This window comes from Desmodus rotundus, chromosome 6 (genome assembly GCF_022682495.2).
Source record: "Desmodus rotundus isolate HL8 chromosome 6, HLdesRot8A.1, whole genome shotgun sequence".
NCBI lineage: Eukaryota > Metazoa > Chordata > Mammalia > Chiroptera > Phyllostomidae > Desmodus > Desmodus rotundus.
Window position 1 is genome coordinate 109,683,239 of NC_071392.1, and position 26,849 is coordinate 109,710,087.

Sequence of the window (26,849 nt, forward strand, 5' to 3'; positions counted from 1 at the left end):
AAAGAGAAAAGCATCTGGAGAACATGAGTTGATACTCTGAGAAAAACACTATACAGTACATGGCTTCTTCAGCTACCGGGAACCCCGTCTGACTCCACGCCGCGCGGGCGGACCACCTCCCATCTCTCTCTGTCTCAGGAAAGAGGCTGTCATGGAAATCCTAGAACAGACCATCTAATGCAATGTATCATTTCATGTAAACACATTCTTTTTAGGAAGCTGTAACCTGAATGGGTTTTCAAATGCTGAACGGAGCACTTCTGCCAGCAAGAGTGTCAAGTGCCCGGTACAACACTTTCACCTACTGCCACACAGGGCGCCTGGGCGCAAGGCTGACTCCCACTTGGGGTAAAGTCTCACCTGCCAGCAGAAAGAAATACCCTTGAAGGCTCTGCCTCTCTAAATATTGGTCTGTAGAACCTGACAAATATTCCCTCAGTGGATGCAGAAGTAGCCATTCGTGAAGATCTCACGACATCGCTGCCAGAGAGAGAGGTTTCAGTATTTGAGTCCAGAGGAGAACAGCCTGCCCTGAAGTAGAGGACCTGGGAATGGAGGACCACGTGGATGCGTGTGTGTGTGTGGTCAACCCACACGTAACTGTTTCCGCCAAAAGGCCAATGGGCAGGAGGTGGGGAGGGGAGTTAGGAGGAAGCCCTGGACAAAAGGGAGAGTTGGCTGAACAAGGAAAGGGTTCAAAAGGCAAAAGCCCTGTCCCTGTCCTCAGTGCTTCCAGCAAGAGAGGAGGAGGAAAGCCCCCATCCACCAAATGTGACCTAGAAGTATGCGGGCCTCCCAGCCTCTGCCCCTTGGGTATGCTTTCCTTGTCTCTGAATGCCATGCTCACCCACCTCCCGGTGCACTTGTCACACGCAGCAACTAAGCTGTTTAAGCCGCGGATCCGAGCGCTCCTAGCTCCCCCGCAAAGGTTACGAACACATGCTAGTGAACTTACCAAGTGGACTTCTAAAAATTATTATTAGAAACTAAATATGCTCTTCTGCATTTTTTTCTACTCAAAGCGACTTTTAACAAAGGCAGTTGGGTGAACTTAGTGACCATGAACTCAAACCCATAATACTAGTGAAAGGTACAAGGGTTCCCACCAATCTTCCTTTTTAAGGAGCTGTTACATTGAGCAGAAGGAACCAGCACCTGACGAGCTCTGTATGCCCCGTACTGTCCCTGCCCTACATACTGGGACTCGTGCCTCTGGGGGCTGCACAGTCCTGAATCTATCCCTCCTTCCTCGGGAGACCACCAAGTCTTTCAGATCACAAATTCCACTCAACACGGTTGCCCGCTTACCAAGGCCATTCAAATTACAAAGACTCGCCAGAAATTAGAGCGAACTGAAGGATCAGGAAGCCTAGCCCCCCACATGCACACAGGACATTCTGCTGACAGGAAAGCTGCAACGGTAGAAGTTTTATCTGAAGAACTGCATGGAGGAAGTACACCTACCATCAGCTATCTCCAACCTCTGCAATGCTGTGAGCTGCAGACAAGTTTATAGCCTTCTTTGCTCACAACCACTAGAGCAAGGGCCTGTTTTTCCCTTGAACCATCAACCTGGAACTTCCATGAACGTTGCTAAACCTCACCTTATACCTGCTGAGCTACTACAACATTTTTAGAGTAGAGCCTCCTAAACTTTATCATCGTGCCCCTCCCCCACGCTACCATCTGAAAACATCAAATTTATTGCCCATTTTACAGAGAAAATCAATTACTGAATAAGATCATATCCTGAATGGAAACTGGAGTCACGGCAGGTGGAGGTTATGTTTACCTGAGCTTAAAACAAACATGAAGAAAAAATCACAGCAAACTTAAAACCAAGAGCCACTATGCCCACATTTCTTGCTCAAAGATGACAAAATACATACTTCTGGAACAAAAATATCTGCACAGGGAATTAGGCCCTACACACTGTCCCCCACCCTCTAACTAAACTAACACAACATCAAACCAAACAGGCCATTATGTAGCTCTGACCTACAGAATCCACTGACATCAGAGTTCAAGTGTGAAATCACCCCTTATACAACTGTAATCATTCCTCTTTGGACTTTAAATGTCACCTATTTTCTTAACATAAAATGACCTTAATAAAGAAGAAAGCACAAAAGAATAGGAGAAATGAGCATCGTCTATTCTAGCACTGTAACAGTCATCCTTGTAAGGATGTTCTGGGTCTGGCCACCTCAAAACATTTAACCCTGGCAGAAAAGTAGCAGTGAGGTAACAGAAGCATTTCCAAAACCCAGGCTGGAATCTGTTGTGTCTCCAGCTGGCAAAGTCCAGAAAATATGACAACAGCAGCCATCTCTTACAGCAGCCACTCAAGGAGGTGGTCACTAATGTTGGTCAATCATGATGGAATCCAGGAGCTCTCTGGGAGAGATCTGAATTATAGCGATGGCAGGCTACTTCCTGGACCCCGAATTAGAATCCTAAATAAACTACTGCAGTCTCCTGCTTGGTCCTGAAATAAGAGACAATGGATAAAACCAAATAATTTTCAACCCTTGTTGTGAATTTACATTTCTTACTATTTATCAAGAAATTATCAAACATATTCATCAAAATCTCTGATGTTTAACCTGTCCTCACGTCACCCAGCTAGACAGCACCGGAGAGAGGGAGGGCACCGCTGCGGCCTTACAGCTTGTAACTCCACCAACTGCAGCGGCAGCGCCGCCACGTCAGATCTGCTCCCGGGCCGCCCGGAAGCGGAGGCCCTCAGACAGGCCTGTGCAGTGACGAGAGTAACTTTTTGAAACGTGGAGAAAATATGAAAGATTTTACTGTCAGACTTCATAGCTGAGCAAAAAGTTGAGATTTCTTTCGTTCTCCTCCATGCTGTCACTGCGAGTCTTTAAAGGTCCTGAAGATTCTGAGACAAATTTTAATTTTGAACATAACCTCCTAAAAAGTGAGGTATAAAACTATCTTCAACTTCTAATTTGCAAATTTGATACTACCAACACACGTGTTTAACTGAGATGCATAAAAGCCTTTCTCCTCAAAAGACTCAGATTTAACTAAAATTGTCACTTTTAAAAGAAAGTTTATGGCTAAAATGTGTATCATCATTACCAGCAGGAATATGATTGTGTCTGGAAGCCCATTTCTCTAGGAAGCCAGAAGTCTTCTATCAAATGGGTTTAAGTGTGTTTCTTCTATTCTGGTGATTAAACAGTAAGCTGTTGGGGAGTGATTTGTTTTTATTTTTACAGTGATCACCTATGAAATTGTGTTGTTTTGATATTACAGCCCCAAACTGGAGTTCAAGAGTCCAAGACAGTTCGAGAGTCTAAGAACTACAGTTCTTGAGTCCAACCTCCTGGAAAAGTGAAGTGTAAAACTCTGGCTCCAGCTGCTTGTTCCGGTACTTGTTGACAATGTCGGTGATTTTCTGTTTCCGGCGGACATGTGGTGGACTGTAGGAGTCACTCTCCAGCCTCTTTCTTCTACAAATATTAATTACAGTCTGCCTCACCAGAAAACCTTGAAAACAGAGGGTTTTAAAGCAATGTGAATAACCAGTCAGCTAGGTGAACTCTCAGTACTGAAGTGAGCTATTTTCTATAAACTCAAACTCTTTATCTTCCCATTTGCAAAACTCTCCCTGTCCCCAGAGAGCGGGACAGAGCTCCTCCAAGATAAAACTGCCAGAAGAAACAATGACCAGGAAAAACGGAATCGAAATCTGGTCTGACAACCCAGTCCCTGGCCTGGCGTACAAACAGCCACCTTCCTTCTCTGACACTGGAAATGTGCGAATTACAGTTCTACTCAGACCCACTAGGTTAAGCACAGTTCCAAACAGAACAAACTGCACTTCCTTTGGCACAAGACTGCAGCATTTTTAACATGTAGGCCCTGTTAAGTAATATCAGCCTTTCCTTACTTCTACTTCTTTTTTGGCTCATAAAAATATTAAAGAAAAAAGGAAAGAAACCATAACCCTTCAGCCACACATGAGGGCCTTACCGAGCGCTCGTCTGCTGACTATCATCCCATCCACAAGAGGGATGACCATGTTAAATTTCCCAGTGGCTCCTTGAATTTTTATCCTGAACAATCCAGTGTTTAAAGGGTGAATGAAGATGACAGGAACTTCTTTTTCAAGAGTGGTAGATCTTAAGAAAAAAAAAACTCTTTTTACTCAGAGAGTCAAGTGCTGAGGTCCCCCATACATAAGAACACCCGAGTGGCTTGTTGCCTGGAAGTGTGAGAGAAGAGCCAGGGGGCAGTCTGCTGAGTCTCCTTCCAGGGAGCCCCTGACCAACACGTGACCTTAAATACCCATTGCTTTCTCTTAAGCTGACAAAAAAGTCACTAAAAATGTGCTTAGAAACCCAATGGGGACATGAGGTGAAGGAACAGGCCAGAGGACTCTTTTGTGGGGAGCTGTGAGCCCAGCAACCAGCTATGAGACTTTCACTCGGTGCCTCCTTCTTGTAGGGAACAGGAGTGGAGCTGGTCCGAGTGCAGGAAACTCCATTATACTCAATGCACACATCTCAGAGCAAAAGTGGGACCCACTATGGGGACCCCCCCAGCAGAATTTTTTTCAGGGGTTAGGGAAGAAGGTTGGGAGGATCTCCCCAACAGCAGTGATAAATGGCACAGCCAAAGCCACAGGTCAGCAATCGTCCCTTTGGAAGACTGAGTTACATATCACATGCCAAGGATATGCCAATGCATGTAGAGGCAGGTACCTGTGTGACGCTGTGATGTTACATGTCAGGGTTGGTTTTTTGCTTATTTTTGCAACACAGTGAGCTTTCCTTCTACATAAGTAAAGTGATTTTTGGCCAAAGCAACAGTGAGTCAACTTTTCAAGACATTAAATAAATATCAATCCTATACTAATTCTATCCAAGACAAATTCTAAACTTCATTAATTTACAAATTAAATACAAATTGTCTAATCTTATTAAAACTTTTAACCTAAAGAAAATGAAACAACAAAAAAGTATCAGAAACTTAAACATTCTCTTTTGAACTAGAAAGAGTTTTGAACTAGTCTCTTCAACAAGTGAGTGCCATGTAGAAAAAAAATAAAATCAGGACTGTTCTGAAGTAAGAGAGACAGAAGGAATTAATACCAGATGCAAGGTCCTGGAGTAGAGTCTGGTTTGAACAAACTAGCTGTAAAGAATGTTTTAGGAAAAATAGAGAAATCTGAATATAAACTGGTTACTAGATGAAATTAAGAAATTGTTACCAACGTTATTATCATGATAATGTTATATTTATCTACTTAAAAATTGTTCTAATTTTTAAATTCATACTGATGTCCTTATAACATTAGGATATCTCTAAATTACTTTAAAATACTTTGACATAAAAAACACCAAGTTTTAATAATGACTTGCCCTCTTCTACAAATTTTAAAACATAATAATGTTACATCTATTATCTTTACTGACTACATTTCTACAACAATAATTTAACAATGTGAGACTAAATTTACTTTACACGCAATACACAACAGATCATGTGACTAGGAAGGAATTTACTCGAAGTTACAATATCAACTTTAGCCTAATGTCAAGGGTAGCTCTGTGAGATGTACCAGATCAAGTTAGCATTTGGATTTAGATTCCTATCTCCTTCATTTACTGAATGTGTGATGATGAGGAATAACCTCTTTGGACCTATTTTATCCCAATTGTAAAATGAAAATGATGATTGTACCCTTGGAATTATTTTAAAGTATGTGTTTACACCAAAAACAGGTAAACAAAAAGCTTGGAAACTGTAAAGCCTAGATAGATACATTGTGACTATTCTTGCCATCATATTATTTTCTTTTTACCTTTTTTGTGCATGGGCAGATAAAACAGAAGTCATAACTTTTTAATCAAGTTTTGAAATATTTTCTCATTAAATAGCTCATGTGATGAGGATATTTTAACTATGTATCCAGAATGTTTTGACCAATTTAACTCCATTATTTCTATCTAATATCGCTCCCCTATTATCACAGTCTTCGTTAATACTTAATTACCTCCATTTGTCTTTTTGCTGCAGATAAATATAAAATAGCAATTATGCCATTTAAAAGTTCTACTAATTTGATCATCTTGTGCATTTATCTGCAAACTCCTTTGATGTTCTCTCCCTAATTGTTTATTATTTTTTAAGATTTTATTTATTTATTTATAGAGAGAGGGGAAGGGAGGGAGAGAAACATCAATGCGTGGTTGCTTCTCGTGCACCCCTAACTGGGGATCTGGCCTATAACTGAAGCATGTGCCCTGACTAGGAATCGAACCTACGACCCTTTGGTTCACAGGCTGGCGCTCAATCCACTAAGCCACACCAGCCAGGGCCCTAATTTTTTATTATTGCCATTATCCCTTTTGTTTCCTAAGTCTTCCTTGATTAAACTGTAATCAACATATTCTCAAAAATAGGTTTCTCCATGCTTAGCGAGATGCTGACAAGCTTCAGCAAGTAAGAGTGTACCTCAGAGAAGTGCTGCTGTTCGCAGTAGTTTCCACACCAGTACTGATTTCTGTCAGCAGGTCTGAGAGGGGGAAGTTTTCTGGAAGAAAATAACAGCATCGTAATTAGTATCTCCCTCCTATTTCCCAAACAAATAATAGGAAATCTAATTTTCTAATCTCTTTACACAAGCAGGCAACAAATATTTGGACTGTGCTATCTTATAATAGATAATCCTAACTAATCCTCCCAAATAAAAAAAAAAAATCTCCCTCAAGACATATTTTTGCTAAGTTCATCTAAAGCAGAGTTTTATGAGAACGTGATCTGTAGTCTTTGAGAGCTTGGGAAGAGTTTTGGCGGTGTTGGAAAGCAACTAGCACATTTTCCCACAACTCTGAGCTGGATAAGATTCTAAGCTAAATATGCATTTCTAAAGCTCTTTCGTTGCTTATATAAAAATCATGAAAAACGTACCCACAGTAGAATTTTTAAGGACGGGTTAATCTTTACATTAAAACTAGACAGTATGGTTCCTCGGAAGAAGATGAGGAAAGGGTCCTGGGGTGAGTAGGACCAACTGGCAATAAACCATTAATTATCATACCAAGTATAGCTAAAAACTGTGTATCATCCACTGGCCTCATAAAATCTTTTCAAGTATGAACTAAGTGCCATTAGTGTCTCCACTTAACAGGTGAACAACCTAAGGCTTAAGGAAACTGAGTGGTGGAGCTGGGGTGCAGACCCAGGCCCGCTGAGCTCCAGTCCCAGCTCTTGGCTGCCACACCACGCCTATGCTGCCGCTCCCCTTTGACATCTAGTAAGTCACTGCCATTCTATTATACTTCTATTTACAGACAAAGTCCTTATGATATAGTACCTATATCATCATAGCGTTCCACCCAGACTACAGAAACTCTTGTCTCAGGTCCAAGAGGAGGCACGGGGCGGCCCTGAGGCAGCTTCTTCATTCTGGAACTGGGACTGAGCTATATGAAACAGAGAAAAGCAGAAGAGGAGAAAACAAAATAAAACAAAACAACTGGCTTAATAAATCTATAACCATGCAGTCATCAAGCTGCACAGGGACATGAGGACCAGGTCATGGGAAACCAGTTCAGGAAAACAGAGTGAGAGACATTTGCAAACAAGCTCTTCTTTGGCTCCTCTCCTTCTCAAGTCTCAACCTAGAACAAGGAAATGAAGGCCTAACACCTTCAAAGGAAATAAGGTATATTGTAATCAATAATTAATAATTGAGCAATTATAATGATCAATTATAATTATAATAAAAATAAAATTTGCAGGCAATTTCTTAATGAGCACTTAAAAGGATTTGTGTTCCTCAGTATGGCCAGAAAGCGGTATGTGTTCCTCTTCACGGCAACATCGTAATTTGCCTGCATACCCTCTCTCTTAAATGTCCCATCACCGAATTATTCCTAGTTCTCAGACCAACTGCCATTGAGCCTCCCCCTACCCCAAACTCCTTTTTCTTGTCAGCAGAAAGAGAAAAAAATGTTGCTTAGGTCTTCACGATCACGCAGTTCACTCTGGCTTCCCTGACCACCCAATTAGCATTAAGTCCCTTTGAAAGGCTAAGAGGACTGCGAGGCCCCCCTTTAGCAGAACTGGCACTCCAAGCCCCATCGCTTTCAGGACATGCACCAGACCCGTGTACACTAAAGCCCAAACAAAGCTATGTCAGAAGGGGACATCCTACACTGAGGCTGAATTTTAAAAATAACTATGCTTGTAAACATGAAAATATACATGTCTTATGTCTTTCTTAGACCAGAGACCGTGGCAATTCCTCTGAATCCTTGTTTCTGTTAAGACATTCACAGGAAACGACTGACCAAGAGATTTCCCCCAAACTAGTGACAGAGATCCAGCCACACTCAGAGACTGTTTGCTTAGGACCATGGATCCTAATGAATTTTGAACCTCTGACTTCCCCCATCTCACTTCCAGCCCTAGATTTAACAGGCCCCTGCGGTTAGGTCAGGCAGGCCTACCTGGATATCCCCCTTTCGATTAACTCAAAGTAACCTTAATTACACCCACAAACCCCTTTTGCCATAAAGTGTAACATAATCACAGCGTATCTCATCATACTTACAAGTTCTACCCACCTGCAAGGGGATGATATTATGTAAGAGCAAGACTCACTGAGGGTCATCTTAGCATGCTGCCTAATACATTTTTTCTGCAACCCTGCTAAACTGCTTTCCTGCATCTACTGAGATAATGATCTTTTTAAATTTGTTAATTGTCTGTAAAGTATGTGATAAATAAAAACAATGTGCTTTAAGAGTTGTCATTCCTTGGACTTCCGGGAATAACTGCACGGGCATTCAGAAAATGAGTGCGAGGACCCAGATCTGCCTAAAATCCTGCATTACCATTCGACACAGTTTCCTCATCTCTCAACTATATTCTGTGAAACTTTTTAAATACTGCAACTCCTGATTTTCAAAATCAGTCTACTTCAGAGAGTCCTATACAACTTAACTTTTTTGCCTAAATCAATTATAAGGGTGAAACCTCTCCCATATACTTTAAGCATATACTTCTGTTAAAAATAATTTTCACTATGGAAGGAGCCAAATTAAAATCTTTATAACGGAAGAATGGCTTCAGTCAAGTTGACACTTCTTTTGCCATTTTTACTTATTTTAAATCAACCTTCTCATACTTATGAACTGGTCCTATACTCTTGCTATCACTTACTTAGTCACATTCCGTAAGGGCTAAGAGGTAACATGAGGAGAAAACACAGAAGAAGACGTAACATCCACTGATACGGCGAGAAAATAATATAAAAGCAAAATGCTCTCTCCTTGTAGTAGCTGCTGTGTGCCTCACTCAGTGTGTTCATTCATTCACGCGCTGGCTGTTCTCCAACCTGCTACCCCTTGTATACAGCCAGACTTGTTTAGGTTGAATGTGGCATCATTAAAGATGTGAAATGTAGAGTTGCTACTGTAGCTTTAGTGGTATTTCTGGGACCAAATAAAAGCCTAGGCTTGCCAAGAAATGGGTGAGAGAACCAAGCATAGTACCAGAATGGCTAAACCAAGGAAAACAACAAAGGCTGTCTTAGAGTCTTAGAATGAACTATTTGTTGAAAGCTGAAAAAAGAAAACAGTGAGAATTTGCTTTTAAAAAATGAAGACACTAATGAATGAGTAGAGTTTTAATTATTCTATGGGTTAAAGTTTCAAGCTTTGCAGGCATGATTCTGTAACTCTCCCCACTATAAATGTGTGGAGATGTATCAACAAAGTGACTTACCCTCTGTGAAGAATTAAGATTGTCTGTGTGATTAGGGAAAAGCTCGAGTGTCAGGGATGGCTGTTTCAGAATTCCTGGCATAAGATCCATGTTTAAATCACTGTCTTGGTCCGAGATATTACTTTCCAATGAATCAGCTATGAGATAAAGAAAAAAAATAATTATAATACCTACTACTTGTTTGGAGCAAAAGTGTGTAAACTGATTAGGCTAATAGTCTAACCTGAGTCACTTAAGCAAAGCATTACTTCTACAGCATGGGTTGGCAAACTTTTTCTATAAAGAATCAAGTAATAAGTATTTTAGGTTTTGCTGGCTGTACAGGCCTCTATTGCATAGTCTTCTTTATATTTTAATTACAACCCTTTAAAAATGTAAAAACTGCTCTTTGTGTTCTGAATTCAGACTGTGTGCTATAGTTTGCCGGCTCCTGCCCTACAGGATAAATGAGGTTAAGATTTGAAAACATTTGACTTTTCAGAGGTAGAATATAATAAAAGCCATCCATTATTCTCTGAATAATTCTGGTTACATATTCAATCATGTAGCATGGTGCCAAGCAACACTGAGGCATCCAAAAGCTAGACCACCTAGTCTCTGTGATTAAGGAGTGATCTGGTTGGAGACAAACACAGGGCATTACAAAAAACAAACAACTCTCAAGAAACAGAAGGAGGCTGATGGAGCAGGGGCGCAGCTGGCATAGGGGCTACTGCATGAGAGGAGATGAACACTCAGCTGTGGGAACTACAGAGCAAGGGAGTGGCTCTAGCTGTGGGAGAACTGGGTTGGCGCAAACGGGCTGGGCCAGAGACACCAGGCAGGGACTCAGCCCACAGAGGGCAGATGGGGCCTGGCTTCTGGAATTAGGTGGTAGATCACAGCCTTGACACAAAGGCAAACAGCTGCTGACCTAGATACTGACCTAGACCATGGAAGGCCACTATTGCCAGGGACACAACTGGCCCCGCAGTATGAGACAGGGAAATCATGGGCCCAAGTACAAAGGTTAGGAGGCTGCCAAGGTAGGACACATAAAAAGTCTTTAGCACGGAGATGAGGCAGTAAATATATGATGGGTAGTAGCATCCCATCCTACAGATGGTCTCAATGAAGAAGGTAAAGTTTTCCACCTACTGCTTGGTCAGACACAAAGACATGGGCTTAATTTGCAAGAACCAAAGGTTCCAGGAGAAATAAGACTGAGTTCTAACTGAAAAGTAATAATCAGTCCTGATCTTTATGAAGAACAGGCTAGATCATCACCATCTTTTCTAGGTTGCTGAAGTTTCTCCTGCTTCAATCTGCAGCCTTCATGAGAGCCTTCCAGTTGTAGGACTCCCTGCGGATCCCTATAAAGGCTCTCACAGGAAGTAGGGAAGTAGGTGGGGGCTCACTCATAATAGTGAAATGAATAAACAGGGCTTCAATGTATTGGTAATAATTAGATTAAAGAAAGACAAACTATGGGTGGAAGGGGGTCTCCTTTACAATTTGAAGATTACTATTAGAGGGTCAGTCTGCTTGTCTTTACTTTTCTTAAGAAAGTTCAGAGGAGCTAACTGCCTGTACCTTTGCATAATATGAAAGCTATCATGTCTGCCACGGCTGGGTGGCTCAGTTGGTTGGAGAGTCGCCCTGTACACCAAAAGGCTGCAAGGTTCCATTTCTGGTCAGGATACATACCTAGGTTGTGGGTTCAATCCTTGGCCAGGGCACATGCGGGGGGCAACCTATCGATGTTTCTCTCTCTCTTATTCTCTCTCTAAGATCTATAAGTATATCTTCGAATGAGGATTAAAACAACAGTAATAACAATAAAATAATAAAAGCTATCATGCCTAAGAAACAGAAGAATGCCTTAGATTACCTCAGAATCTCTCCTAATGCAATAATACTGCACAAACCAGTGAATACAAAAATCGATCCTAAAACAGCACCACAGAAAAAAAATGCTCTTACTTAAGGATTCCACAGGAGAAGGAACCACAAAAGCTATTTCCGTAAGAGCATCAGCATAATACAGCACCTTCTTCTGTCCATTGAAAATACTAGCCCCGATATCTTCAGAGGAAATCACTTCATCTAGGAATGAGAAACATTATGTTACTGCTACAAAAAGTGGAAAAAACAAACATCATCCTGCTTCATGAAATTTTAATTGGTTAATAAAGTAGTAACAAACAGAAGGTGCACGAGGTCTGTCCAGAAAAAGTCCAGCCATTGTTAATACAACGAGAATGGTTTGTGGACACCGATATAACCTGGCAGTCAAGGAGAGTGGACTGGAATGCAAATGTTTGAACAGTGACAACTTCACTGTACTAGGCAGTGGGGGTGGTAGATGCTGTTGAGCAAGCATGTGTACTGTGTGGCTGTCGCATTCAAAGTAACTGGGCAAATACAGCAACAAATCTGTATCAAATTTTTCATTAAGCTTGAACATTCCTCCATGGAAACTATTTGGATGATTTAGAAGGCCATAGCTATGGGTAACTGGTGATTGGCAGCTTCATAACAACAACGCGCCTGCTTATGCATCACGTCTTATGCAGAGTTTTTTATGAAACATCAAATCACCCAGGTGACTCAGCCCCTCTACAAACCAGATTAGGCACCCTGTAACTTCTAGCTTTCCCCAAAACACCTCTGAAAGGGAAGAGATTTCAGGCCATTGATGAGATTCAGGAAAATAGCACAGGGCAGCTGATGGTGACGGGGAGAACTGTATGAGGTCCCAAGGTGCCTACTTTGAAGGGGACTGAGGCATCACTGTCCTATGTACGATGTTTCTTGTATCTTCTTCAATAGTATGTATTTTTCATATTATATGGCTGGATACCTTCTGGACAGACCTTGTATTTCCAACAAGAACAAATTAGTGTGTAAAAAGAATAAATTAAAAATGTTCATTAAATGTCTTTACACTAACTGTAAATCATAAAATCTTAATTTCACAGTTTCTGAAACTTCTCTAAATCAGACTGATTAGCAGGGCCTTTGGTTCACCTGTATGAGGCAGATTAAGGAAACAGTCTTTTTGGAAAAGGTAATAATCAAAAGAAACAAGACCCCCACGGTCCCTCTGAAGGGAGCTGGGGCACATGGGTGTGCATGCATGTGTGTACTCTTGCTTTCACAGCATTTCTGTCCTGGTCTCTCTCTGCTGTGCCTCAGTTCTGCTTCTGCTTCCCCTTCCCCAATGGGGGCCATATAATACAAAATGTACTGGCACATTTAGTAATAGCATCTGCTTAAGCCAGCAAGACTGAGTTAACAAAAGTTAACATTCCCAAGAATTAGTATAGTTTTCAGTTAAAATGAACACAATGTCCTACTAGTATTGGATAATAATGCATAAAAGACCAACAATCTGATAAGTTGGGAAGAAAAAAATGAACAAGAGTCCACAGGAAAGAAAGAAAAACATGCTGAAAGACACTAAAACTGAATCATAATTAAAAATATAAAGGTTCTCACCAAATAGATTGAAAGATACCTAATGTTGGTAAGGACGTAACAAATAAGAAATTTAGAACAGAGTGTACCAAACTATTTCTGTAAAGGACCACAGAGTAATTGCAGGTCATGTGGTCTCTGCTGTGACTACTCAAGTTGCCATTGTAGCATAGACAATACATAAATTAGTGTGTTGGATGTTACTTAAAGTTCTAATAGAACTTTACAAAAACGGGCATGGCCTATAGTTTGCTGACTCCTGTTTTAGACTGGAAGGCATTTTGTATCGACTGCCCCATATCCACTCTGTTCTCTGTACTCTATGTTAGCAGGTGTGAACTGTGGGTAGGACTGACCCTTCACACCAGCTCTACCTGGTGTATAGCTCTCTATCAGGGCCAATCCAGCTCTCCTGCCACAGAAACAGGCTGGGGCTGTCCAATCACTGAGTATCTCAGGATTTGGGAGTGAAGAAGTTCTGGAACCTGGCTCATCTCTTCAGGCTCGTGCGGTATGTGAATGTAAAGCCTGGAACTGCCTTTCTGCACTAGGAGAGAAACCAGGCTGCAGACAAAGCCAACACATGGCAGGGGGGTGGGCTGAGATAAATGAAAACTGAAGAGAAATATCACAGAACAAGAGTGCTGATCAAGTGACAATGAAAATGTACACTAATCTCTGTTACATGAGGCAATAAATGACCATTTAAATCTAAGCCAGTGTGGGTCAGGTTTTCTGTTACTTGCAATCATAGGCATCCAATTGATATATTGATCAAATTGAAAAATGTGCATATCCTCTATCAATTCTACTTGTGGGAATTTAGTCTATAAATATACTCAAGCATATATTAAGGAATATGTGGAAATTAAAATTACAGTATATCCCCAAATAATTTGATTCAAATTTGGTTGAAAGTAGAAAAAAAATTGCAGGTCACAATGATATATAATGGGAAACCCTGTGAAAGTATAATCATGTTGACGTTGAAGAAGAACTGATAATCCAAAGCATTGGACACAAGCATTACCCACTGCAAAGAGATAACTTTAACTTTCCAGTGACTGCAGGAAGCCTCAGAACAAAGAGCATCAGCCAGGTGGGGCAAAGGTCTTAAGTGTAAATTTAAACTTGCTCTGGTCATCCTTATCCTCATTACAGCTCCTCAGGGTTTATAGAAATAAGCCTGAATCTCTCAGAGACAGTCAGCTGTTTACTACAAAGGTGTTTATATAATATCCCTAGAAGGTAACTTTCAATGATAGCCACAAAGTCTATAGAACATAACTGTTAATAGAAAACTGTATTTTTTATTAGACAAAAAAGAACTTATTAGGAAACTGTATTGTTTGTTATAGATAAACTAAATTTATTACAATATTGTTATAGAAAATGGAATTTGTTTATTCACACTATAAAAGGAACTTATTACCCTTGTGATAATTAAGCCATCAATTTTATACTAACTATATTTATATGTGACATGTACTTATTTATTTATAACTTTTTCACATATACACAAAAAATGTCTAGAAACATACACAAACTATTATAAAATGACTTCCTATGAGGACTACGATTAGGGGAAGAAGGCAATCCTTTATATACCTCGATTTGTTAATTTTTTAAAATAAGACTACAAACTCATAGTAAAGGGGGCTCAAGAGTAACAAAACAAGAGAAAGGCAAATGACCACCGTGAGTGTTACCTTGTTCGGTTCCGTCACCATCATCGCAGCTGTTAATAGACCAGCTGGTGGAAACGTGTCCAGTCCAACCGGGATGTCTGCCCACATCTACTGACCAGCCAAGGGAGAGCAAAAATTCCAGGAAATGTGGCTGAACATTTCTGGAAGACTCCACATTCTTTAAAATCTGAAATATATACCAATCATCAGCTATAATAAAGGAAACAAAAGCATATCGAAATAAATCTTCATAAAAACTGGTTACCTTTGAGATGTCTGACAAACCCTAAACTCAGAATAAACTTGGCAATATATTGCTGCAGCTAAAAACGCATGCTGTCCAGTTAGATTTGAGTTCAAATCCTTGCTGGGCCTAGGCAGATTTCTTAACCCCACTGTTGCAGTGTCTTCATCTACACGGTGGGGATAATGACGACTGGGAAGATTAAATGAGATAATGCAAGTAATGCCCTTCGCTCCCTCCCTAGGCAAGACAATTATTAAACCAGACATGTTTACTAAAAGTAAACAAAAAACAGTATGTCCCTGCCTTCACAGAGGTTACTGTCTGGTGAGTGGAAAACATTACCTAGGTATGTGATTTAATTACCAACCTTGACAATGCTATTGGAAATACAAACCTATTAAAAATTCAATGAAGATTAGGTATAATAATGAGCATAAAAACATCTTTCTCTTAGTCCAAAGAAGACAATGCAGTCATTCCAGAAAAAAAATGAAGGACTGACCAGAAGGCTCTCCCCTCTTTACTAAGTACTAAATATAATACCTGTGCTTTTTACTGCCCCTCAAAAGAAAAGCTCCTTGTTCTAAAACAGTGGTACTCACAGAGGGGAGTTTGTCCTCCAGGAGCCACTTGGCAATGTCTAGAGACATTTTTGTTATCTCAACTGGTGGGGAACTACTGATATCTAGTGAGTAGAGGCCAAAGATGCTGCTAAATGTCTTATTTACAGGACAGTTCCCTTAACAAAGAATTATCTTGCCCAAAATAGCAATAGTGTTGCTGCTGAAAACCCTATGATAAAGGAAGAAAAGTGTGGCATCCTCTACAAATTAAACAGGGGGAGGGGGATATGATATACCTAACATTAAACCTCACATTCTCTAAGCCCACTCCAGACTTTCCGCATCAGAATCAGCAGGGACAGGATCCCAGAATCACTATTTTTAGTAGCTCCCCACCCTCACAAAGACTGATGAGGCCAGTCCACATATCACTGATGTAGTTCACACAATGCTAAGCTATGTCAAGGTCATCAGGAGGCCTGATAAAAATCAAAGTATGAGATGTTAACATCTATTACTTCTCAATCCACTGGGCATCACTGCCAGGCCATCATCTGTCAAACACATTACCCTCTTAAACACTTTCCTTTCTTTCTTTTTTTAAAGATTTTATTTATTTATTTGAGAGAGAGGGAAGGGAAGGAGAAAGAGAAGGAGAGAAACACCAATGTGTGGTTGCCTCTCCAGCACCCCAAAATGGGGACATGGTCCCACAACCCAGGCATGTGCCCTGACTGGGAATCAAACCAGCAACCCTTTGATTCGCAGGCCCGTGCTCCACTGAGCTACACCAGTCAGAAAAGAAAAGTGACTAAACACTTTTCTTTTCTTTTTCTTTATATTTACTTAGTTTATTCATATCCCTTCATATTCTTACAAGTACAAGGAAACAGATTTGATAGCCAGTTTTCTTCCAATTAAAATTTGTATTCATAAGTGAAACTTTTAAATAAATGATTTCTGAAAAATTAGTCAAGATGCAGTAAGTGAATCAAATTCAACTTGAAGGCCACTCTCTGGCAGCTGGATATTAATCTAAACCTACCCTATGGCTAGGGAAGGCAGATCTCAGCCATTATAAAAGAGGCTTCAGAGAACCTTCAATGTTTCCTAGTCACCCCCAGTTGCTAGACAGCTAAGCAAAGGGTTTGTGTCTTCTTTTTACAAGTATGAGGAAAAAGTGGCCCTATTATTCCCATACAAATCATGCATTATATTTCCTTCAGAACAGAACCCCAACCCCTGCAATTAATCCAATTCTGAGGTTCTCCCAAAAAACCTGAGTCCACCAGTCTCATCCCTGGCTACCTGCAGTCTACATTCTCCCAAGACCCAAGCACATTGAACCCTCAATGAATTTTGTGAAGACAGAATTCTCTCTTACCTGCAGAGCCTTCACATATGCTATTATTTGTTAGTAACCTGCTTCTACTTTTTACCTATTGTCAATGCATACTTCAAACACCAGCGTAAATGTCTTTTCCTCTAAAGACAGCTTCTTAAAAGCAGTTTAGGTTTCCCTGTTATGGACCTATAATATCCACCTATTAGCACACTTTGCTATGATAGTTTAATCATCTGTCTTTCCCTCTAAACAGTAGTTCTGGGAGAACAGAAATCCTGTAGAGCTTGTTTACACCTGTAACCCTGGTAACTTAACTGATAGCAGACACTTAATACTTACAGAATCAATTACATGAAATGAAGAACTTTCTCATAAATCAATCTCATTTTCTAGTAGGTCACCAAGAATTTGAAACAGTGCTTCTAGTATAAACATTTTGTTAAGTTGTGTAAATTTCTTAAGGTGTGCTCAATTTGGCTAGCTAATGGTCTTACAACGATTACAGTAAAACTCCAAGATCGTATAGTCACAGTGCCTTACACTCTGCACACTGTATTTTACACATCTTCCTTTCGCCCTTTCCTGGTCACTGCTGGTAACTACCTGCCTATTCCATGTTTCTACTGTTCACTTCCAACAGACACTTTAAATCTCCTGTCATTTGCTCTATTTTCCATTCGCACCAATCTTACAGTTTTCTCCATACTTCTCCTAGTCACTTCGTTACACGTATACAACTAAGTGTTTTATTTAGTCTTGTTTTTGTCCTCTATTTTTAGGTATTATGTTCCCCACTGCAAACTATGCATCCCTCAAATGAAATTATTTGCTTGTGGAATTACCTGGAAGATGAGCTCCTTAGGAGAAAGGGTTGTTAATCACATCTATACCCTGGTATAGTAAGTCACAGGGAAGAACGTTCAGTAAATATCTATTGTTTTACTCTCCTTAAGCAATCAGGACTAGCTTTAGCTTTTTGTGGCTAGTTTGTCTTATGAATCTGAATTCCCTGAGAAGAAGAAAAACATCCTACAGCTCTACTATAAATCAGTTCATTGAGAGTCAAAGCTTGAGACTCCAAGCATCACGGTTTTCATTAACTCAGTTCCTGAACTGGTTCACAAGGCTTTAAGCATCAAGTATAACTCATCTCCTACCATGGATAAGCACAAGCCATATAAAATTGTTTATATTTATAAGCATAAAAATTACCCTCCAAATTCAGAAATCTTACCTCCTGGTTTGTTTTCTGACCTGGTTTCATATAGAAAATAAAAACTGTGTCAAAAGGACGACATGGCAAGAGATCCAGATACCCAATGTCATCAAAAAATCCAGGTATTGTGGAGTCAAGTGCAATAAGGTGAGGAGGTAGGCGGCTATTTGCAGGTTCCTACCACCAAAGGAAGAAAGGAAAAATTACTTCCTCTTTTCACTACTCTAATTATAAAATCAATACTTGGTTCATGGTTTAATAAATATTAAGTATAAACTTACAAACTAGCAGGAATAAGCACAACCATAATCTTAGGAAATGATTTAACATTTCTTATGTACCCCCTTCCAGTTCTTCTATCTCCATTTTTTAAAAAAAGACAATTGAGATCATGCTATATGTTTAATTTTGGATCCTATTTTCTCTATAACATATCATGCTTTCTAGAAACATTTTTAATACATTTTTTCTCATTCATTGCTAGTAGAAACGCAAAATGGTACAGCAACTTTGGAAGACAGTTTGGCAGTTTCTTGCAAAGCTAAACATAGTCTTACCATACAACATAGCAAATGCATACCTTGGTGTGTATTTATCCAAACGATAAACTATGTCTAACAAAAACTTAAACACAAATGTCTACAGCAGCTTTATTTACAGTTGCCAAAACTTAGAAGCAACCAAGACGTCTTTCTGTTAAGTCAGCAATTTTCAACTGGTGTGCCTCAAGAATTCTTAAAACTTACAACACCTGACTACTTAGTCAGGGGCACTGAACTCTTTTCCCTTAGATTGTCAAATAAAAAAATGACAATAGCCAATACGACAATAGCCACCCAGGGTGAATGGATCAAAATTACACCTATTTTTTTTGTTGAATTCGCAAAAAATGTATTTTTTGGTGTGCTGCAGAATTTTACTAATTGGTTTATGTGTGCTGTGAGATGAAAACGGTTGAAACTTGCTGCTCTAAGTGAATGGATACACTGTAATATGTCCACACAATGGAATATGGATGAGTGAAAAAAGCCAATCTGAAAATGCTTCAAACCCTATGATTCCAGCTGCATGACATTCTGGAAAAAGCAAAACTGTAGTGACAGTAAAAAGATCAGTGGCTGCCAGGGGTTGGGGGTGGAAAAAAGGAAGAAATAATAGACAAAATACAGTGGGTTTTTAGGGCAGTAAACCTATTCTGTATAATACTGTAATGGTGGACAAGTTACTATACACTTGTCAAAACCCACAGAATGTACGATGCAGAGTGAACGCCAATGTAAACTATAAAGTCCAGTTAATAATGCAGGAATTTGTTCAGCAATTGGAACAAATGTGCCACACCAATACGAAATGGTAACAAGAAATGCAGAGGCAGGTGTGCTGTAACATGGGAGTTCTCTGTACTTTTTGTTCAACTGTTCAACAAAACTAAGTGTTTTTTAAAAATAAAGTATATTAATTTTTAAATGCATGTTTTGTGCGCTCCCCCCCATTTCTTATCTTCTTTTCAGGTCTTGATCTTGCCCAATAATGGTGGCCATGGTATTTTGCCACCCCTTTCCTTTTTCAGGAAAGCATCCTCCAGAGATGGCACGTGTTACTCTTCTACATTAGCAAGAATTACGAGCTTGGTCTTCTTCTAGTCTATTACCTAACATTTCCAGCAAGGGCCTTTCCAGCAAGTTATAGTATGCTATAACCGAAGACTAATTTCTTATTTCTGCAGTCAGGCAGAAGAGAATTCACTGAGTGAAATAAGTAAAGACTACACATAGGCTCGTGTCCATGCAGGTCAGACTTTGCCACTAAGTGAATTTGCTACAGATATACAAAAAAACCTTCTGGTTCTCAGCGTTTACTTTGAAATCACGAATAAGGAATTGTGGAGCAGTAGCACACTATAATACACCTTGCAGGGCAAAGTCTCCAAATTCTTTTTAAGTAAGCTATTTCATTAGTTTGTTCTCCTGGATGATCTTTCAATCCAGCAACATAACATGCACATTTTATTTCTCTTGACTTTTTAAATTTTCTCCTCTAGGTCCTGTACAGTTTGTTAGGGTAACTTTTGCCAATATCAACAGCTGTAAATGGGGTACTTCTGCATTGTATTTTTAACTGGATACTATAGAGCTATAGTTATTAATTACTTTTTAGTGTGATCTTAACTCATTTATTTAAACATTTATTGATTCTCGTATGATGGTCTAATTAAAAGTCATGTTACCTATGAGTTATCTTCTTTCAATAGTTTTTACCTCTTTTTCGTTTAATATTTCATTGACTTTCCTGGTTTTGATATTGTAAGTATAGTGTAAGATGTCGCTATTGGGGGAACTTTCCTGTACTTTTTTTTTTTTTAACAACTTTCTACTAATCTACAATTATTTTAAAATTAAAAAATTTCATTGACTAAAAAATTCTGTGATAAACAGTGGTTGAGGTCAATAATATCCTTTGCCTGATTTTATCCAAGGCTACTTCCAGTTTCTTACAGGCTACCACTTAGAGAGGTTTGCATTACTGACTTACTATTTCACTGACTGATCTACTAATACAAGCAAATTAATTTTTTAATAGATTTACTAACATTTCCCAATAACTAACACTCCTTGAGTTCCTATAAAAAAACTTGCTTGGCTGTGGAAGGTAATTTGCTTAACATGCTACTGAATTCAGTTTTACTAGCATTCCCCTTAGTACTCGTGCATGTATATGTACATATATTCCTGACAAAGACTGGAGTACAGCTTTCCTGTATGCGTGTGCTGTCAGGTTGAAGTGATTAGAAATATGCCGAGTTTCACAAAATAAACCAGTTATCTTTCTGATTTCTTCCTGTGTTCTGACACAGATGACAAAGCATGAAAATTATTTTCCTGAAAGCTTAAAAATTTTAACTAAAACAGGTAACATGAATGGGTAATTACAATCTCAGGAACAGTGTTATTAGGACTCTTCTTGTCTCTTTTCATTCCACAGGACGTAATAATTTTCTCCTAGTATACTTTTATTATTATCTGACTGTTTAATTTTCTTCATGAGGAACATAACTAATCATTTGTAGGTTGTATCTTTTTGTTCCTTGCCTTCTGTATTTGCCACTTATTTCTCGTCATTTCCTCTCTTTTCTTCTGCACTTTAAAAGTTTCCATGTTCATACTCACCATCAACAACTCACTTCTCTACAACATAAAATATTTTCCATCTACACGCTAAAACCCAAAATCAGACACAAGTTCCCCCTGGTTTCCTAAAAAGTTAAATGGCCTTTAACCAAGTAGCTGCTAGGGAGTAAGGGAAAGGGACAAGTTGCGCAATAGGCAACTTCTTGCCTGGCAATATTCAGTTGTGCTTTTCAAAACAAAGAGACCTTGGAACAAAACCCAAATGCACCACAGGCAAGCTAGTTCACATTTTGAGCCTCTGTTTCCACATCTGTAAGATAGGATAGCATCACTTCCCTTGAAAAATTGGTTTAAGGACACTAGAATCAAGAATAATGACAATGTTTACCTTAGGATGGCTTACTTTGTGCTAACCACTAGCATAAGATGCTATGAAGCATCTTAACATAACCACAATGAGACGGATACTTCTGTCAGCCCCACTTTGTAGATGAGGAACTTAGACTCAGAAAAGTCAGGCAACTTGCCCAAGATCACACAGCTAGCGAGTAGTGCTGCCAGGACATAAACCTAAACAGTCTGATCTTAGAAAATGCAAAACATAAGAAACGGCTCACAAATACTTGTTCCGTTTTTTAAAATGCTATGAAAGAGCAGAGTCAATTGTAGCCCACCCTTTTAGCAATACATTTTAGTAGGAAACAATTTTTAAGGTTCTTTTTCTAATTATCTGCAGATCTCATTTACACGTGTGATATGAGTCCCACATTACCCTAGAAAATTCAGAGCTGGATGTATTATCAAAGCGGCCCCCTTTCACAGAACTCCGAAAGCACTCATGGGACAACTGTCTTGGACTCATACAGTGATGTAACCTATAGCACCGCAGAAGTTCAGTTACTTGCCAGTTTCTTTTTTAAAAATTCCTTCTATTCTCATAAAAATGTTTTAGCTATCATCAGCTCAATGTTAATTTATGAATATATTTATCCATACAAGTTTAGGAAAATTACCTTCAATGCTTCTAAGGACAAAAATCCAAAGTGTGAAAGGAAAAGGCGTGCTGTTTGGAACTCCTGGGCAGGAGGTGGGGGCTTACACTCTGTAACTGGATCCGGAAAACTTCTCTTCTGCAATGCTTCCTCACTTTGTTGTTCAAGGTGTATTTCATAAGCAATTTGCTGGGCCATGCCATTCCTCAATTTTTCATGTCTCTCTTCTAACTGAAATAAACCAAATATTTAATTTTTGGGAACTATTATAAAAGGTATAGGATCATTCTTAATTTTAAAATGAAAATAAAGCCACAAGCAACAAAATAAATGAAGATAATTTTCAGGGATCACACTGAGTTTCAGTTCAACGCAAACATGTTTCAAGGTTAAAAAAGTACCAAAGAAACTTGCCTATAGCCTCAAGAATTGCTCCTTCATCTCCACCCTGTAAATGAAACCATCTGTCTCTGCTTCCTTTCAAGAAAAGGGGCAGGGCGGTTGTTCGTATCCCTCTTCCAGACCACTGTCCTACAGTGAGTGACCCCTTGTGTTTTGAAGTCCGTATCCATATGGATTACTCCACTACACTCTGAGCCTCCCCCTGACCTCTCCCCTTTCCTTCTGATCAATGCTAGTTTAAAATCCCCTCCTCTTTGGTAAGCAATGATCCTTCTAACAACCTGGCTTATACAGGGCGAGGCAAAAGTAGGTTTACAGTTGTTCCTATGGAAAGTAATACAGTAACAATACATAATAATAATAATACAAGAATAAACTCTGTGTTTTGTGCACTCACAACTGTAAACCCACTTTTGCCCCACCCTCTATTTCTACAACCTGTTCAACCCTTATAACTTTTGGCCATCTATAAGGACACTTTTGTATTTTTAGGTGTGCTGTACTTTCAAGAGCTACAATTCTGAAATTGCCTTATCCAATCATAATCCCTTTCCTGCAGTTCTCACACACCTTCACTTTCCATCACTGCAAGGTATCTAACCCATCCCCACAGTTTTCCAGGCCATCACCACCCTTCTGGCTTCATCTACTTCCCAAACAAGCCTAACCCCCCAAATATAACACCTTAATACCTTTTCCTAAGCATATAAATGGCCTCGTTATTCCTTATTTTTCCATATTCCCACCCCTGTCAATCTCCACACCACTCAAACATTTCCCTTTTGCCTCCAGATCCCAAGGACTTTTGAAGAAAGTCAGCAGAGTAACTTCACTACAAACGATGCTACTTAATCTTAGTGGGGCTGCCTGGCAATTTTAAAAGCCATCTTTGATTCCCTATTTCATTGCTAAGCACTAAGATTAAAATTTACATAAGCTCCTTCAATTTCCCTCCTTTCCACCTCTGAATGTCTCTGAACCTTTACCTACTCTCTCTTTCTCTCCTGTCTTACCAGGAGTATCCATTTTCTAGACACAATCACACAGACTCTTGACCCTACTGCCTCCAGACCTTACTCTATTAATCATTTCCCTGGCCCATCTTACAGTATTAGCAGATACAGACCTCCACTGGTTCCTTCTTTCAACCTCTAAACAAGTTCATATTCCTCCCACCCTTGAATTAAAGAAAAAAAAAAAAAAACTAGCCTTGCCTTCTCTTAGCAAGGCTATTCCTCATGCTTCAACCTTCCCTTTACTACTAACGGTACAGTTTATATTCACTGCCAATCATTAACCATTCACTCCCCAGCTCCTTGTATGCTGCCCTGGCCTTTAATACTCTTTTGAACCTATCCTCAAAGGGCAGCTATAATTTCATGCCAAAATCCAGGGGCTTTTCTTCTTAGTGCTCCTTCTCCCTAACCTCCCTAGCATTTGAAAGGCAGGCAGCCTCCATTCCAGCCCCGGTATTCTCTCGTGCCCTGACATACCCTATCCCCCACTTAAATGTCTTCTCCCTTGACCTAAGATACCAATTACTTAATCTAATTATCTAAATCTAAAACCAAATGAATTTTTCCTGTCTTCCCAAATCTGTCTTCTTCCTAACATCCAGATGTCTATAAATGGTACCAGTATCTTCTCTATAACTCGAGCTCAAAATCTAGAGTTCTCTGGCTCTTTTCCTTCCCTCATCAATCCAAGACAGCTTGGATGTACCTCTATAGTACATTCCAGTGTTTTTAACTTCCACCATCAGTGAGGTAGTCTTTCCTCTCTCCTGCCTAGACTGTCGTAGTAGTCTCTGAACTGGTCTCCTTCCTCCAAATATCCTCCACGGAGTCTGATCATGTCACCACACAAGTGAAACCTACCATGGGCCAACCCAGGCAGCCCAGCGACCTCTCTCTAAGAGACATCCAGTTCCCTTCAATCAGCCACAATCTGTACTTGTCTTACTATATAATCTCCTGGATAACAGAGATCCAAGTCATCTTATGAATCACCTCCAATAACACTAAAAACAAAACAGTGTCTTAATCATGGAAGTTGTTTAAAATGTTTACAGTTATTCCCTTAACAACAGCAGACAATAATTTATCTTACTTCTTCAGTGACGATTTCATGCAAATCTGGAATGCTCAGATCTGCTTTCACAAAAGGAATCTTATCCACCTCTTCAGGAAATGGCCGATGTTTTACAGTATATTTAAATCCAACATCATTTTTAGGAACTGGACGAGGTTCAGGCACAAAAAGCTGTTAAAAAATAAAACAAGTAACACTGCGTTTACTACATTTGGTGCCATTTGTAATGACATGTATTTCCCTGGTCTCTTAGATGCCTATGTTTCTCTAGGATTACATAACACAGAAACTCAGTAAGAATCTATAAATACTACTGCTAACAGTAAAGGCAGACAGCCCATGTACCAGTTTACTCTATTACATATTGTAGACTGTTCATCAAATTATTATAGATTTTGTGACATGGATTATGGACCTCTACCACCCCAGGCCTGAATCTCCCATATTCTGTGGAAGCCAATGGGTAAGGCATTTCAAAGCTTAAGGCTCAAACTTTCTTCTTCCCCAAGGCTCTCAAATCATTCCATAGAATAAAGTACAAGTCCAGGTCCACTGGGTATCTCTAGACAGGGACTTCATTTGGAACCTTAGTATGGTTTAACTGAAAGTATAAGCACCAAACCTAGGTCTTCATCCTCTAATTGTGTCTCTCTTCAATGCTGGTGAAATTATTTTTAAAGATTTTATTTATTTATTTTTTAGGGAGAGGGGAAAGGAGGGAGATAAGGGGAAGACAGACATCGATGTGTGAAAGAAACATTGATTGGCTGCCCCTTGCGTGGCCCCTTCTGGGGCCTGGTCTGCAACCTCAGCATGTGCACTTGACTGGGAATCAAATCAGTGACCTTTTGATTCATAGGCTGGTGCTCAATACACTGAGCCACACCAGCCAGGGTGTAAATGCTGGTGAGATTTTATTAAGTCACATTTTAAAGAATTTTTGGTAACATAAGTAAAAACTTACAATGTGATAACTAAAAATAGCAGTATAAAAATGACTCAAAAGTCTACTTAACTATTATTATGTACAGAGAGGAAAAGAACTAGAAGGAAACCCACTAAAATACTAACAGTGGCTATTTTCTTCTAGAGAGTAAGAGTACAAGTGATTTAAAATTTCTTCTTTATTATCTGAATTTGCCGACTTCTCCCATAAACAAATTTTATCACAAAAATCACAAATGTTATAAAGAAAATAAACTGTGCCACCCCACAATAAGGTTTCTCTAAATTATGTAGCATACTAAGACAATTATAGAGCATATTACCAATTATATAGCAATAAATCATTTGAAACAAATCCTGTTGCCAGAGAGATCAAAGGTCTAACCAAATTCTTTTCATATATGGCATGAATCTGAGTTTTATTATATTTATTTAACACTGTCTTAAAAAATGGTTCAATTGTTCAGATAGTAGCTCTTAATAGTAAGTAAACGTCAGAACCACCAGGAAGGCTTTTTGAAAACACACCTGGCTGGAAGATGTGTTGAAAGAGTTATTAGTGAATCTAGAACTCTAGGCTCCTAAGGCAATTCTCACGTGACGCCCCTAAGACCCAAGCTAGGGTCAAAAATGTTTATTTTTTTCCTGTGGCTTTTGTTGGAACTTTTTAAACCTTTAAATCATAGCACGCACATGTGCGCATACAAGTATCCACACACTCACTCCTAGTCACTTCCCTTAACTTCTGATGGATACCTTCTGATTTGCTTTTGCTCCTCTGGGTAAAAGGCAAAGCTGTTGTGCCCAAGCAAGTCTTCCAGACATTCCCCGGACCAGCACAGTGACAGAGGGGAAAAAATCATCTAGAATAAAATGGTGCAAAAGTTTTTATTTCAGACACCCATTTAAAATACACTGGTTATCAACTGCAGAGCGTCTACTAAAGCCCTAGAACAGTGTTTCCCAACCTTTCACCCTTGGGTACCACCTCTGTGGTTTCTGTCACAC

At 39.5% G+C, this 26,849-nt stretch overlaps 1 protein-coding gene across 4 annotated transcripts in view; it reads right to left on the bottom strand.

Annotated features, from left to right (window-relative positions):
- Positions 1–1,535: 1,535 nt before the first annotated feature.
- Positions 1,536–26,849, bottom strand: part of RALGAPB (Ral GTPase activating protein non-catalytic subunit beta) — an 85,306-nt gene continuing 59,992 nt past the window's right edge. For all 4 annotated transcript variants that reach the window (XM_053925951.2, XM_053925950.2, XM_024559729.4 and 1 more), the window contains exons 20-30: positions 26,598–26,704; positions 24,915–25,067; positions 22,425–22,634; positions 18,302–18,460; positions 14,934–15,099; positions 11,728–11,850; positions 9,766–9,902; positions 7,349–7,457; positions 6,487–6,565; positions 4,000–4,148; positions 1,536–3,513 (exon numbers count right to left, since the gene is read on the bottom strand). In XM_053925951.2, coding sequence (XP_053781926.1) covers positions 3,320–3,513; positions 4,000–4,148; positions 6,487–6,565; positions 7,349–7,457; positions 9,766–9,902; positions 11,728–11,850; positions 14,934–15,099; positions 18,302–18,460; positions 22,425–22,634; positions 24,915–25,067; positions 26,598–26,704 — 1,586 coding nt within the window. In that variant the 3' untranslated portion in view covers positions 1,536–3,319. The remainder of the gene's footprint in view (positions 3,514–3,999; positions 4,149–6,486; positions 6,566–7,348; positions 7,458–9,765; positions 9,903–11,727; positions 11,851–14,933; positions 15,100–18,301; positions 18,461–22,424; positions 22,635–24,914; positions 25,068–26,597; positions 26,705–26,849) is intronic.